Source organism: Pholcus phalangioides, unplaced genomic scaffold (genome assembly GCF_987345545.1).
Source record: "Pholcus phalangioides strain wild (caught in Gottingen) unplaced genomic scaffold, Ppha-v1.0 ptg000001l_1, whole genome shotgun sequence".
Taxonomy (NCBI): Eukaryota; Metazoa; Arthropoda; class Arachnida; order Araneae; family Pholcidae; genus Pholcus; species Pholcus phalangioides.
In genome coordinates, this window is record NW_028301594.1 from 20,958,472 (window position 1) to 20,975,492 (window position 17,021).

Below are 17,021 nucleotides of genomic sequence, written 5' to 3' on the forward strand. Positions count from 1 at the left end.
ACATGTTCAAATTTTTGTTTGTCAAATGAGCTTTTGTTAGGAAATTTCATGCTGGTTAAAGTCGACCATATGCTCGTAAGTTGAAACATTGGAATATTTTTCTTTGTAAATACAAATACAACGCCACAACAGGCGAAATGCCCAACGAGTTGGCTGAGAAAAAGATGCCCATAACAAATATGGATGTTATATATTTTTAAGATACAGCAACCCAGTTGCAAAAACTAGAAACAATATATATACATGATAAAATATTATATACAATGCCCATAAAGAATACTTATGATTGTCTTATTCTAAGTATTTATAGCTTCCCGATTTACCCCAACATGTTTATCGTATTTCTTTTTGAACGCGTCAATTGTGTTAGAATCTACTAACTCCGGGAGTAAGCTTTTCCATTTATATTAACAGCCCTATTAGAGAAAACGGTGTGAAGGAAAGTTTTAAATAAAAAATTTAAAAAATAAAATGCTTAATCCACTTGTTAATGCAAGATATACAGAAAGCTGGATGTTGTGAAGATATTTATTTATTTTGAGATGTTGATTTTTTAAGGACGGAAAAAACTCATCTCTATCTCTGTCGGGAGTCGAAAAAGTGGAGAGCAACATTATGTCATATATATACCGCTGTCATATATATACAATATAGCAAATGAAAGCGATAGGGAGTTGCTCCAGACCAACTTAAACAAGATTGCAGCATGGGCAAATGAATGGAGCATGACGTTTAGCGTAGATAAGTGCATGGTCGCTCATTTTGGTTCGAACAACCCACGGTTCTCTTACGAGTTGAATGGTGTCACTATCCCGGATGCAACTAGAGTCACCGATTTGGGAATTCTCATTGACGAGCGACTTAAGTTTTCTGAACATTGTTCAGCGGTTGTCAAAAAATCGAATAGAATGCTTGGTCTCATTTTCAAAAAGGTCTCTTCGCGTTCTCCTAAAGTCATTCTTCCGCTTTTTCGAGGCTTAGTTCGTCCTGGACTGGAGTATGCTGTAAGGTTTTGGAGACCATACCTACAGAGGGACATAGACTTGGTTGAAGGGGTGCAGAGAAGAGCTACGCGTGTCCTTATTGGCACACAGGGCTTGAGTTATGAAGAAAGACTTCATTTTTTGAATATGTTTACATTGGATGAACGCAGGTGTCGAGGAGATATGATCGAAGTGTTCAAAATTTTCAATGGGATGGATAGGATGGACCATGAACTTTTAGTACACCGCCAATCGACTGCTTTTACAAGGGGACACCAGTATCGATTGGTGAGGGACAATGCAAGGTTATGGTGTCGCAGGGAATTTTTCTCCAATAGGGTTGTTAATAAATGGAATAGCTTACCCCCGGAGGTAGTAAATTGTAACACAATTGACACGTTTAAAAAGAAATACGATAAACATGTTGGGGTAAATCGAGAAGCTATCCATTCTTAGAATAAGACAACCATAAGTATTCTTTATGGGCGTTGTATAATATTTTATCATGTGTATATATTGTTTGTAATTTGTGTTAATTGCATTTTTAATTGGGTTGCTGTATTTTTGAAACATATAACAACCATATTTTTATGGGCATCTTTTTATCAGCCACCTCGTTGGGCATTTTGCCTGTTGTGGCGTTGTATTTGTATTTGTATTTGTATTTATACCATATTTGACCACTGTGGTGGTCGAGTGGTTATAGTGACGGACTCGCGATGCGAGGATCCGGGTTCAAACCCCACAGTGGTGGTCGGCTGAAGTTGGTTTTCTATGGTTCCCAACTTCAAGGCGCAAATGCGAGCCGATCTCCCCGTTAAAAAGTCTCGCCACAGAGAGCAACAGTCCTACAACGATAAATCATTCAATCATAACACTTCACTCATAGTTAGAAAAACTGGTGGCAGATGGCAGCACTACTCATAACAAGCATTACATAGAAACAAAAAACTTCACGTCAGGTTTCACTACACGTACACGCACATTCCCGCATGTACCCATTCGTTGGGGGTTCCGCGAGGTGCATGTGTGGTGTAGCAGTAGTAGGTAGGGCCTCCAAAAAATGTCTCGGGGATCCATGATGTTCTTAAGTCAGCCACCTCGTTGGGCAATTTGCCTGTTGTGGCGTTGTATTTCTATATAGAGCCATCTGGTGGCTTGTCGACTATGAGCTGATCGTGTCAGACTGTCCCTTGCACGGTTCCGTTCGGCATATATACGCTCCAACGAAGGAAAATCTCTATCTCCTCTGTAGCTTAGTAGTGAGAGCACTCGTTCGACAAACGAGGGACCCGGTATAGGCAGAGATGAGTTTTTCCTTCCTTAAAATACATCAACATCTCAAAAAATAAATATCTTCACAACATCCAGCTTTCTGTATATCTTGCATTAACAAGTGGATTAAGCATTTTATTTTTTAAATTATTTATTTAAAACTTTCCTTCACACCGTTCATGAAAAAAAAATTGATAAAAAAATATTTCCTGAAATTATTAATACAGTTAAACTCGGTTATAACGGCATCGAATATTTCACGAAATTTTGTCGCTATAGCCGAGTTGTCGTTACAACCGAGATTGATGTCCTCGATACTTTTTTTTTGACGAAATTGCATTGAAGTTTTAATTTCTTCGTGATTAGAGAGACCAATTTGATCCCAGATTCCTACCAAACATGTTGCGAAATGTTAACAAAATCATCTAATAATTTTTATGAGTAACCATTGGCGAGAAAAACAATGCTACAGCTGAAGCCCTCTAAAATGTATTTCACGGGAAATGAAAAGAACTTAGCAAACATGTGAAATGGATATCTACGATCATATTAATTGTACCACAATTTATAAATTATGCAAATTACCGCCATTCCTGATTCTCGTAAATATTGGGAATTGAAGCAAAAGCCTCGTCGGAAAAAACGGGATATTTTTTAGGAAATTTTGTCGCTATAGCCGAGTTGTCGTTACAACCGAGATATCTTGCAAAAAGCTTAATGATTAAAAACGTGTGAAAATGTTTGATTTTAAAAAATTAAATAAGAAGTTTGATGAATAAAATTTTTTTTAAATAATCGGAAAATATGCATGTGGCAAATCGGGAAGTTAAAACATCCTCATTATCTAAATTTTTGCATTATATTCGTAATAAGAGGGTTGGCTGGTATTTTGAATATTCATATAAATACACACACACACACACAGTACAACTTCAGTTATGATAGATTTTTTAATTGACAACCTCTTTTTTGAAACAGATTTATAACAATTTATATGCTTGTTCTACAGAATTCTTAAATCTTCTTTTATTTCTGAATTTATCTGTTCTAGCTGTGTGTACTTCCTTATGTGTACATTGTCTCTTGAGGACCAGAACCCTTTGAAGACTGGTGGACATTCGCTCCAGGAAGCCAAGTCTGCATCGCATTTTGGAACAACCTCCCGAATGACGCAGGGAATTCGAGTAATACGTCACCAAAATCCTGACGGCGCGTTCTTCTGTGAACGCGTTCACCCTTCCCTCGGTTATTTGACGTACGCTGGATGTTTTTCTCAACCAGGCTATCACTGAGAGGTACCAATACAAATGTTGGTTTCGAGTTCTCCGCTCCACTGTAAGCCATCTTGTTGTGATCGTAACGTTCACCAGCTTCCTTTTCGGCCGCCAAATGATCTGGTTCGACTTCCGTGAAAGAAATTTTAGCAGGTTTGACTTGAAAAATAGGATTTTCTTTGGGTTCAACTTCGCCTTCAAAAACCCTGGCGTCATCGGGTCCGAAATCTTCTGTTAAAAACAGGAATTCGTCCGGGAAACGGTCTATTATGTCCGACACCGATTCAATGAGTTTCTTAATCAAAGCGAACTCACGCTCTGTATCCAAGGAAGTTGTTGGAAAAGCGTCGACAACAGTCCACCCAGCATTCAAGTTCACGGCAACAACAAATATCATCAGTCCCTAAGGATAAAACAAAAATACAAGACTGCATTGCAGTGTTTACAAGTTAAATACATATAAATTGGTATTCATATTAGTGTCCTGCAAAATAAAAGTTCATACGGATACGTATATATTCTTACCTGCATTTTAACACCTCATGTCAAGCAGGAAAACTTCTGGAGACTTTAACTATACCGTAATCGTACGTGTACACACACAAAAATTGTCTTAATATTCCTTTTGTATGCTATAAAAACTGAATATTTTAAGAAGGAATTGTTGCAGATATGACGATAAATTGTTTAGTGGAAAGCATGTGCAACATGAATTATTTTTCGATCGTATAAAGCAATTTGAAAACAACAAGTCTACAGAGTTTCCTTTGGGTAGATGTACTCATAAAGTTTGTGTTACTTATTGAAGTAACATAGGAGATAGCGTTTGTTTCTAGTGACTATTTAGTCACGAGAGTGAGTCTAGAGAGTTTCATGAGAAAACTGTCATAGGATTAATGCTCTCTTCTGATCTGGATGTATTGAGTTTTTGGATGATGCTGTAGTTGCTGGACCACAGTGGCATTAACGTTAGTTCTTCAAGTGAAGTTGAAAATGTCGTTGTATAACAGTTACGAATTCCATTCTGCTCAATTGGAGAACGCAAAATGTCTTTCTTCCCCTTCAGATGCAGTATTTTGGCTGACTAGTCACATGACGCACACGCTATCGCCTACGCCACTTCACTCAGTACCGGGACACAAACTTCATGAATACATCTACCTAACTGGTTGCAATTGTGGTCTATATCATATATGTGGTCCATAACTATTTTTGTTTTAACAGCATCTGGAAATAGTTTACTTCTTTGTGAATCACCCTGTACTTTCGTGTGATATTTCAGCTACTTCATAGCATTAGTACACACATATCACATAGTTTTAGTCAACAATAATGCGAGTTATTTAATGCAGCGTTTCCTAACGTTTCTTCGATTGTCCGTGGACCATAGATTGAGAAACACTGCTTTAATGAAGCGTTCAAATTTTAAAGTCGATCAAGACATCACGAAATCGGGTACAAATATCGATTATTCCCTGAATAATTCAGTTAACACAGACGTAATAATAGGTTGAAGACCCTTCCTTAAGAGAGAGAGAGAGATGTATGTTATTTTCTCAGCCCACAACACGTGGAAGAAAGATACTTTCTGTACATTGATGCTGCAATTAACTTTGGAAAGAAAAGGTTTGTTATATCCATTGTGAGTCGAACCCTTGTTTTCTTGTATCCTAGGCAAACGTAGTAATCAATACACCGCAGAGATACAACTATTTCTTTCCTTATTATCGCTGAACCAAGGAAGGCTCTACTGTCTTCACCCACTCTCCAATCACGCTACTGTGCGTGTAATAACAAAGAAAAAAAAATTTATGTCTCTGTATTATATTGTGTAATGCGCTTAAAAGGATTGCAAGAAGACCAGGGTTCGATTCCCGACGGAGACAGAAAACTTTTTTCCATCTCAGCATTAGCATCCAGAAAGTCTGTTTGATCTTTGCTTCAGTTTATCTGGAAGCATTAAAGTATATTTACACAATTCAAAACGAATATATGTTACTGCAAAAGCCCAAAATTAGCCGGTTTGCGAATTGGCCAATTTCGTTGCAAATTGTACCGACAAATGTCCGAATTTCGGGCTCTGGCCAGCCATTTCGCAAAGAGAATGGAGAACCTTGGAAAAAATCAGATAATAAAAGCCGTGATTCGGGGTCATCACCAGGGTGGCGTATTTTTTCGTGATAATTTGTCCACGTTAGCTAAGGCAACCCATCAAACCGATGTGATAATCATTTTTTTTTTCGAAATTTGACAGAAAAACTATATTAGATAAATAGTTTTCCTTTCAAATTCTCTCAGTTTTTCCTTTTTTCCTCTCGTCACATGGAGCTAATCCAATACAGCTACTATACAGGGTGACTAGGAAACAGGGCGTATGGTATTTTACTAGCGAACCGCTGATCCTAGAGGCATACTTCAAATTAGAAAAAGTTTCCAAATAACATGTGGTACTCAGATATGTCATTCGTGTTGCAAGGGATTATATAGTTATTGAAATACGGCACATAGGGGACGACACAAAAGTTAATTTTTTTTATTTCAGCAACTACACAACCCCTTGCAACCATGAGTGACATATCTGAGTACTACACGTTATTTGAATACTTCTTCTAATTGGAAATATATCTTTGGGTTCAACGTCAGTAAAATGTCATACGCCATGTTACCTATGTACCCTGTATATAACCATATATCATTGGCGATGAATCGATCACATTGGAGATGAAAAAAAATTGTATTTCGCTCCTGCCGGACCGTCTTACATCAGCACATTGAACTTTAGCCAGGAATCTTTAGCCACTTCACGAATTCGCCAGCCAAAGCCAGAAACATTTCTAAACATCGGATTTTGGGAAAAACCCCTCAGGCAATTCTCGCGAATTAACCGCACATTTCAGGTTTTGACAGTAATATATACACTCAATAACAAAGCTCAATCATTTTCTTTTATGTACAAAAAACTTGACAATATCTTTTCCATTTATTTTCAATATTTCACGGATATAAAATATGTATGCACAGAAGATATACAGAAATGCTACATCAGCCCAAGAAATTGAGAGCTAGCGCACAAGATCCGTAATTACGTCTTTAATTGCATGGAAAGTTCTTTCGTGATCTTCAAGCTCTGTTAAGAATATATTTAGGGCGAGTTTCTCGATTTCATCTTGTAGGTTACTAGCAATCCTGAAAATATTGAAACCCTCTCTAAGATCAGTGTTATTCGGGCTCGTAACATTCAAGTTTGGTTCATGTCCGTGATGCTCCTCGAGGTGTTTCTGCATCACTTCTTTAGCGACATTACGAATTATTTTTTCAATTTCTTGGACAATGATTTCGTTAGAACTAGCAAAGGCGACGAGAACTGTAAGAACAAAGATTCCCTAGGAGAGAAAACGAAATTCCCATTTTAACTCTTCATTCATTATTATAACTGTTTTTAAAAAATGCTTCTACACCTGATATTAAATTCTGTAATATTGATGATAAGTTATAATTCTTATTGGACGAAAATAAGAGTGTTATTTATATATACAATTGAAAATTTTATATAGTGGTGATTGGTGAGGGTTATGTGCTCGATTTGTTTTATCCATCTCCAAACTTTTAAGTGAAAGTATCAAGTACCGTATTTTCCTACGTATAATCCGCGGATTATAATCCACGTTAAAAAAAATCTGAATTTCTCAATGTGGATTTTTAATACCACTGTGCCTTTTTGGCCGATTTTCTCTGAGAAATTGGAATAGAAATACATAATTTTTCAAATTGATGTCTAAAAAGTATTTTTTTAAAGATTTATAGATGGCGTGTAGATGGGAATGAAAAGAAAATCGAAATTTTTTTCAAAAAAAAACGTGAAAACAACCCGTTTCATTCCTCAACATTTTAATATCGATGAATGAAATTATTCAATAAGCTCACATATACCATATTTTCCTGTGGATTACAAACACTAAAAAAATCGGAATTTCTTGGCGCAGGTTATAATATATTGCTACGTCTTATTTACAGTTTGGTTTTCTTAGAGATTGGAACAGACGTAAATATTTTAAAAATTAATTTTGAAAGAATGATTTTTTAAAGATTTATTGATTGCTTAGCGCTTTTTGTACGTGAACACACACAAGAACCCCTTTCATTTCTCAAGATGTCATTATTGATGAATAAATTTTCATTTGCAGCTTATACGCAGGAAAATAAGGTATATTATGGTGGTTGTAATTTTCTTGTTGTGTATGTGCTCGCTCTCCGTGGGAGAGTCCCAGACCTCAACCTTTTCCACGGCATATAGTAGAAATCGCTAAACCCCCAGTAAAATGGCAAATCTTTTTAGTGCTTTAAGTGGCACTGTCGAGATATCTCACCTCCTTAAAAGCCTCTTATTCGGTATTGACAAAACCCAGATATTTTGTAAAGTTGAATTCTCAACGAAACAAAACTCTTCCCTGTACCTCTTAGTTTGTACCTGCTGGAAATCGGAAGAAAGCCTACCTCATCAAAAAAAAAAAAGTTGCGGCATTTTGAATATGTCTTCTGCTGTGCCACTTAAAGGGTTAATGAAGTAGGCTTTCTTCCGCTTTTCAGCAAGTAAGAAGGTATAGGAAAAAGTGCTATACTTAAGAATTCAACTTTACAAAATATCTTAGCTTGTCAATGCTAAAATAAGAGACTTTTAAGAAAGTTAGATATCTCTTTGGAGAGGATCAAACCAGAGGCTACGCTAAGTTGCTATATACAGTGGATTCCGCTTATAACGTTCCCACTTAGAACGTTTTCCCGCGTAGTACGACATATTTTCGTGGTCCCACCTCTTACTAATATTGATCAAGATTTACTGGTTAAAGCGTTTTTCCACTCACAACGTTTTTTTCATGACGGTTTTTTAAAAAACGTTATAGGCGGGATTCGCTGTGCTGTATATTCATTAAATATTGTAATACAATACAAATACAACGCCACAACAGGCAAATTGCCCAACGAGGTGGCTGACTTCATGGATCCCCGAGCCTTACCTACTACTGCTACACCACACATGCTAAAAGCTTTAGTTCGAAAAGTCGCCACAGGTGGTCAATGAAATTCAAATTTCACCTCAGTTCTTATTGTACATGAGTTTGAAAATTGAAAATACAACTTCATCTGTACGTGTATATTAGTAAATGATTATACATTTACCGTAATTTCCAGCGTATAATCCGCAGATGCCGATCTCACTACTTTGTGGAAAACAAAATTATCATCGTAACAGTCCGCAGTAGCGTAAAGTCCTCAAATAAAAATTTCATTCGTCAATTATGAAATCTCACGTTATTTTTAGAAAAAATGCTAAATTTTCTATTCGAATCCATACATCTATAAATACAATCGAATCCCATTATAGCGAACTCCAAGAGACCGGAGAATTCACTTCGTTAAATTGAAATTTCGTTATAAAGGAATTCCATGATGTTTTTGCATTGTTCTTATGTAAACTTATCTGAAGGATTAGAAAAGTTTTCGTTGAAACGAGAATTTCGCTATAATGGTATTCGGGATTCGACTGTATTCAAAAAATAATTTCTTACCAATCAGTTTTTGAAATATTTGTGTCTATTCCAACTTCTGAGAAAAAAGAAGCTACAGATAAGACTTACGGTCTATAATCCGTACTAAGAAATTTCGATGTTCTTTTTTTAACGTGCAATACGCGAAATACAAGCGGGAAAATACGGTACATGCGCTTTATCCGAATAAAGAAAAAAAACTTAGAAATATCGAACTAATTCCTTGGATCATCGTAATTGATGTGAAAAAAAAGGGATTTAAAAATATAAATAATATAATCTTTTAACTTACTGAAAAATATTTCATTTTTTCCGTTGAAGAACTGGCTTAGAATGAAACAGCTCAAAGCTTGTATAAGGCACTTCGTTTTCGAAAGCAGTTGAACGATAATGAAGATTCAATGGTGTATGGCATCGGTGCGCCACTGGTTTTATACTTTTATCAGCACCACCTGTTTCTTGAAGTCTATCGAAATATTTTCTCATGCTTATGAATATGTTTTCAATTACAATGTCCCTAGAATGACGTAGGTGCAATCAAGTTTGAAACATGACGATCATAACAAACCTTACCTAATTTTTCTTGTAATCTACCATTGTCTTTTGAATCTTGAAATCACGTAGCGGTACAATGGAGGGGGGGGGGTGACATTGCTGAGCATGAGATGACGTCGTATAGCAATAGTATTTAATTCTCACTGCAACATTGATTGGAATTACCACGCGTTAGTGATCAGATCTCCTTGTAAGGTAAGATGTATACGTTCAGAAAGCACGTGTACATCAGGTAAACGTAATTTCTACTTACTGTTTAGTTGCAATACTTTTTTTCCAACAGGTGTACCTGATGCGTCTTACATTGAAGTGTGGCGTGATTCCTTTTGAAACGCTTTTACCATTGGAAACAGAAAAAATGTCTGAAACTTCAAAAATGCATCAAGAAGATGACAATGAAGTTTTAGACAATATTTTAGTCTTATTCTATCGCAGGAATAAAGTAAACAATGTTGTGATAGCATATTTTTTCACTGATAATTAATTTTTATGCCATTAAAAATCATCAAATTTATTTCATTATAAATTAGTGACTACAAAAACATCAAATGTCTTGATAACTAGCAGGACCTTGTTATTAGAGCAGTGTTTCTTAACCTTTTAAACCCATGCCTACCTCCCCTTTTCAGCTATATTTTCCTCCCGTGCTCCCCTAGTCTTATCCAGGGATCTACATCAGTGGTTCTCAAACTTCTGTCACTCACGTGTCCCTTGCCCTCTTCATGGTACATCTGTGGTTCCCCCAAAATAGTTTAGTAGATATTGAATGTCATGAATGAACCATTTCAAAGCATAAATTGGTGCACACACATCAATATTTCCAGCTCATCGTGCCGCTCCTGACAAAGGTCAGCGACGCCCCTTGGAGCCATGACGCACACTTTGAGAAACACTGACTTTTGTCCAAGAGAGAGATAATTTCAGTTCTTTTTATGTTTGAACCAATCACATTTATGTTCATCACCTCTCAACGTAGGTAATTATAAATCATCAAACCATGGATAAATGACCGCTAGGGCAGTGATTCTTAACCAGTGTCCACGAACCCCTTGGGGATCCTTGGACAAATTTCGACGGTTCCGTGAGCTTGGAAAAGAAAATAGTTAACCTATTTTTTTACATTATAATGCTGAGTATTAATCTTTATAGGGTTCCATGGCCTTCATCTTGTTAGTATAAAAAACAAAAGATTCAAAGAACCATTCTGCTTGGTCAACGAAGAAACGCATAAATAACCGCTAGGGTAAGGGAGCCATGGCTGTCAAACGCTTGAGAAACACTATCATGGGATATTTTCCTCTTTTTATAGGCGTGCAGCTAGCCAACCTTTGTTAATTTGAAGCCCATTATAACGGGATTTGAATATACAGGATGTCCAATAAGACCGAAATGGGCCTTCATTTCATCCACCGTTCGTCGTTTCCACTTTAAAAATTGCTTAAAAATGTGTTCAGAAATCGTCCCGTACCAGTTTTGAGAGTGAAAATACAGTGCGTCCCAAAATAAAAATAAATACAAATTTTATATGATCCCCGTACTCTAACTTCCAATTAGAAAGTTGTTACCCTGTCTCTTTTGAGCCGAGCAAATAAAACACCCCCCATTTTTAACTGCCATATTCGCTGAGATATTTGAATTAAATATATCAGGGAAAGTTAAATAAGAACAGCATAAATGAGAGACCGTGACTATATGGAGCACCAGATCAATTAGTTATTATGATCTACATCTCCATCTTGGGGATCACTAATAGCCTGATCACTATTATAAATAAGGGAAAGAAGCGTTGTCCGTTAGTTTATGCCGTATTTTCCGTCTTTTCTTCGATTTTTTTAAATTCAAATATCTCAACGAATATTGCACTTAAAAACATATTTTTTGTTGATCTCGGAAGAGACAGAGCAACAACTTTCTAATAAGAAGAAAGTTAGAAAACTGGGGACGACCGTATGAAAATTAAGATTTTTTAATTTCGTGACGCACTGTATTTTCACTCTCAAAACTGATACAGGGTGATTTATGAACACATTATTTAAGCATTTTTTCTTCAATTGGAGCCATACCTCTAAGACAAACGGTTGATGAGATAAAGGTCGAGTCAGGACTTACAGGACACCCTGTATGACATTGCCTGAAGGTTCTTTTTATATGAAATCTAAAATCTTTATCCAGCCGTATTTTGCATATAAGTTATACGTACAAACAAGAATCAATCGTATGATTCATTCAAACTTGGCGTTCATTTGTCCGAAACGTGGCATCACTGTCTTAACAACAATAGAGGGTGATCTCTCCTACGGCATTGATTATCAGGCTTTTTTTTTTACTCCGGTTCCCATTATTTCCAAACAATGCAGAAAGTTATAGATGGCTTTTTTCTCAACCAGAGATATCATGGAAACAGTTATTTTCCGGATATTATGCTGAGGTGAGCTCGGAAAGAAAAGGAGGGCCTGGGTTCGGGTCCCGGCGGAGACGTGATGACTTTTCTTTCCGAGCTCACCTCAGCATAATATCCGGAAAATAACTGTTTCCAGGAATGCAGAAAGTGTTCTTACGAAAAGTGTCTGCAAATTTCTAAGCTTGATTCTACAAAAAAAAAAGTTAAACGTAAAAAGTAATCAGCAAGAAAACATAGAAAACTCGTAATTAGTTTCACTTCCGTATATATATAAAAGAAGTTTAAATAAAAAACACTATCCGGCCCCTTAATCAAAACAAGTCGAGTGGTTAAATTTGTATAAATCTCTTTCTATTATACTGTAATAATCTTATCCCTAAAGCACAGCGTTTCCCAACCTTTCTATACCCAATGGCCAATGATGCTATGTCTGAAAGAATTCGACTGACCACTTATTTACAGGAAGAGTAGAATGACCATGTGTCCCCTTATTAAAAAGGCGTGATGGCCCAGGTCGATAAGATGCTCACCAAAGGATGTTTAGAGCTATTGCGAGTTCGATACCCTGCTTGTCCTTGTCAGAAACTTTCCTGGCACAGGGGCACGACAGAAACGGCGACATGACAGCAGAAAACGCTACCGCATGGAGTTCAACATCGAGGGGTTAGCGCACGACCTTTCGATGGATATTTAAAAAAAAAAAGTTGCCTTTCTGAATCCGCAATAAACTTCAGGTCCCGGTCTAATAGGCCTTCGTGTGCAGAAAATGACAGTGGTGCGACGAAAATTATCAAATGACCTTATTTACGGGGCACCCTCGTACTTTTGGCCAAACACACATTTTGAGCCACATTATATATTGTGTCGTCAGTGTCATGGACTTGAAAGACGAAAGCACAGCTATCGCAAGAGGTGTTGGAAAGGTGACAAGTAATTGAAAACCACAAGAGCAAATGTCCCCTTGGCTTCCTTCCCCTCTGAAAAAATGAAGAGGTTGCCTCCATTCCTCGTATCTTCTCCACTTTTCCAAGCCGTGGCCACACATTTGCTTTTTAATATGATGTTATTACCTTAGAGCAGTGTTTCTTAACCTTTTTTTGCCCGTGCCCCTCCCCCCTTTGAACCATAATTTTTCTCGTGGCTCCCCTGTCTTACCCAGAGTCTTCAACTCTCATCTAGAAGCAAGATCCTTTATACGTATTGAATTGATTTTTTTCAATGAATTTGTACTGAACGAAAATTTTGCAAAGAAGATTGCGAGGCGTGAGGCCACTGGGCATGACTCCTCACAAGAGTGGGACTGACAGAGCTGCAGCCCGGGGCCTGATATGGTTTTCATAATTTTTTGTTTTTCACACTAAATTTAATATAGAGGAGTCTGTGAAAAATCTAGCCGGGGCCTGCGAAAAACCCCATCTTAGGGAACTTGTTGTAAAATGCGGTGAGGTCTGGGTGGGTCCATGCCCTAAGACGGCCCTGGTTTTATGGGTGTTTTTGTTGGATTCTGCAAGTGTATAGTCACTAATATAAAAGCTTTATTTCTTCACTCCTTAATTTTTTTTCTCAGCTCACTGCAGCCCTCCAAACCACCTGTCATGGCCCCTTTCCCCATTCTCTTCCATGGCCCTCTTGAAGTGTCCCAGTACCACTGGGGGGGGCACATGGCCCCCGATTGAGAACCACTGCCTTAGAGGAGCAAAAAGAGGTATGAAGGCGAAAAAGAGTTTTTCTTATAACGGGCCCACCTTTATATACCTCCTCTAAGGTTAGTTCAGTGCCAAAAAAAATTTTGATTCAGTTTTCATCGTTTTGAGCGTTAGATCTTGTTTTGAAATCCGAGCGTTGAACTATTTTTTTGCCTTTATCTCAAATTTTGATAGAAATTGCAAGACTCCTGTCCCCATCTGTTGGCACAACTTCGCATTTCATTCTGTTTCGTCTGTCTGCCTATAGATGGAAGCAGATTGCGATGAACACAAAAAAACCTTGAATTTTATTTTCTTTTTTAAATTTAACACTTTAAGCACCATTGACGAAATACGGATTGTCCCACATAATAATCCATGATTTTAAAATGAAATAACTCGGGAACGGTGGTCGATAGAAGAATAAAATAAGCGGCGTGTTTATCAGACGTAAAAATTATTACTGAAATAATTAGTTTCATTGACTCTGAATTTTCATTGATTTTAAAATAATTACTTTCATTGATTCTGAAATAATTACTTTCATTGATTCTGAATTTCCATTGATCCTGAATTTTCATCTATTCTGAAAGTATTATTTTCATTCAAAACCCGAATTTGTGCAGGAACCTCAAGGGGAAAATGATGATTTCTTCAACAAAAATTTAATCAAGGATCACGAAAATATTGCAAAAAATATTTTCATTGTTATATTTTTGGTTCAAGTGTCAATCAAAACAAAGTTTTCAATATTACATCCTTTGTGTTTTTTGGTCAACAATACTCTGGTAAACTCAATTTGCATTCTTGTTCGTTTCAACAATCGCATAGCACGCCAATCAAAAATTATATAAAGAGTTGCAGTCACACCGCATTTGGTCCCTTGGCGTCAGTCTTAGGTTAGCAGAGGATGTTTCTTCTTAGACCACTCTGTGCCCTGCGTGAATACTCCTTAGAGGATATTCCTGGAATGTCAATCTGATCATGAGAGTAAAAGTCACTTCATTACGAGCAACGATGATATCTCATACCCGACTGAAAAAGGCCTTAGGTCAAACTCCTTTTCGGCGACAAATCGGAGAAGCGTCAGTTTCCATCGTACCGTCGGCACACTACGTAGTGTTGCCTTTGGACCGCTGGCGGTGCGATGGTACTGTCGGCCTAGTTCGTATTCGGTTACAACGTCTGACATACGATTTGTCTGAGTGACGCTAATGGTGTAGTAGTAGGCGCGACGTTTTGAATATCGACGAGGTCGTGGTTGACGAATTCGGGACCGCGAGAATGGTCAGCGTTCCCTTTTTAGAGAGACGCACCTATGTTTTTTTTTAATTTAAATCATACTATATTTCCAAAACTCTGTCCTTTCTAGGAGTTTAGACATTTTCTCGAGTTTCTAGAAAGATACTAGGCCTATCGTTCACAAATTTCGGTCACGTAAACCCTATGCTTATACAATTTCCAGTGAAAATTCAATCACTGCTGCCATTGAGGAAACCGGCAAAAAATTAAATTAGAAAAGCAGGTTCTCTTGATCAACCCTGTATGATAGAAAAACTGCAAATAGTCTGCAACATTCACAAAATATTGCACTAAGTTTGAGCAATACTTGTTTGCAGTTATACCGAATGAAAAAAACCATTCCCTTCAGGTCGCCTGTGCAAGTGAACTGATAGCCCTAACACACTCTCAGTTATACCTGCACAGTTGGCTTGTACAGGTTTAACTGAGCTTGTGTAGAGCCCTTTAAAGATAGAAATTCAGAGGGCGGTAGAAATTGAGAAAAAGTGTTCATTAGTATTACCTTTTCCACATATTGTGTCGTCAGTCTCATGGACTTGAAAGACGAAAGCACAGCTATCGCAAGAGGTGTTGGAAAGGTTACAAGTAATCGAAAACCACAAGAGCAAATGTCCCCTTGGCTTCCTTCCCCTCTGAAAAAATGAAGAGGTTGCCTCCATTCCTCGTATCTTCTCCACTTTTCCAAGCCGTGGCCATACATTTGCTATTTAATATGATGTTATTACCTTAGAGCAGTGTTTCTTAACCTTTTTTTGCCCGTGCCCCTCCCCCCTTTGAACCATAATTTTTCTCGTGGCTCCCCTGTCTTACCCAGAGTCTTCAACTCTCATCTAGAAGCAAGATCCTTTATACGTATTGAATTGATTTTTTTCAGTGAATTTGTACTGAACGAAAATTTTGCAAAGATTGGCCTCCAGACCGCTAGCCTAGAATTTATTGATCTCCCCGCTAGTCCAAGTTCTATTCAGGACTGTCTCAACATCATGGACCCCCCCCCCCAGGCAAAGTGATGGTATGGTAGTCCCATACTTAGCTGGAAATAAACAGCCCACATTATTCCCACTTATTTTCAAAATTAATTGTACTATACAAAATATCATAAGGTGGGGTCACTTATGGACTGTGGGGCCTCCACAGTGGGGCCACTGGGCATGACCCCTCACAAGAGTGGGACTGACAGAGCTGCAGCCCGGGGCCTGATATGGTTTTCATCATTTTTTTGTTTTTCACACTAAATTTAATATAGAGGAGTCTGTGAAAAATCCAGCCGGGGCCTGCGAAAAACCCCATCCTAGGGAACTTGTTGTAAAATGCGGTGAGGCCCGGCTGGGTCCATGCCCTAAGACGGCCCTGGTTTTATGGGTGGTTTTGTTGGATTCTCTGTAAGTGTATAGTCACTAATATAAAAGTTTTATTTCTTCACACCTTAATTTTTCTTCTCAGCTCTCTGCAGCCCTCCAAACCACCTGTCATGGCCTCTTTCTCCATTTTCTTCCGTGGCCTCCGTGAAGTATCCCAGTACCACTAGGGGACCATATGGCCCCGCGTTGAGAACCACTGCCTTAGAGGAGCAAAAAGAGGTATGAAGGCGAAAAAGGGTTTTTCTTATAACGGGTTCTTATTCCATCTGTTGGCACAACTTCGCATTTCATTCTGTTTCGTCTGTCTGCCTATAGATGGAAGCAGATTGCGATGAACTCAAAAAAAAAAATTGAATTTCATTTTTTTTTTTTTTTTAATTTAACACTTTAAGCAGCATTGACGAAATACGGGGGCTTCGGAGAGACAGAGGAAACTTTCTAATTTCGTTTTTGAGGGCAGACTGACCAAATAAAAAAGTTAATTTGTTTTATATTAATAACTGTGCAACCTCTCGCAATATGAATATATGCGCAATATTTTTTCAACTGGAAGTATGCTTCTAGGATAAAGGGTTTGCGAGTTATTCTAAAATAAGGGAACTTTCCTATGCACCCTGTACATCAGATTCCATTCTGATA

The 17,021-nt window shown here is 37.7% G+C and overlaps 1 protein-coding gene across 2 annotated transcripts; it reads right to left on the reverse strand.

Annotated features, from left to right (window-relative positions):
• Positions 1-3,194: 3,194 nt before the first annotated feature.
• Positions 3,195-9,484, reverse strand: LOC149090046 (uncharacterized). Of its 2 annotated transcripts, none has more exons than XM_089232019.1 (2): positions 9,371-9,484; positions 3,195-3,935 (listed from the first exon to the last, which is right to left on the reverse strand). In XM_089232019.1, the coding sequence occupies exons 1-2, from the start codon at positions 9,383-9,385 to the stop codon at positions 3,324-3,326; spliced, it is 627 nt and encodes a 208-aa protein (XP_089088145.1). In that variant the 5' UTR covers positions 9,386-9,484; the 3' UTR covers positions 3,195-3,323. The 2 variants fall into 2 exon arrangements, 1 of the variants encoding a protein (XP_089088145.1); XR_016192676.1 differs by lacking the exon at positions 3,195-3,935 and adding an exon at positions 6,494-6,915.
• Positions 9,485-17,021: the final 7,537 nt, after the last annotated feature.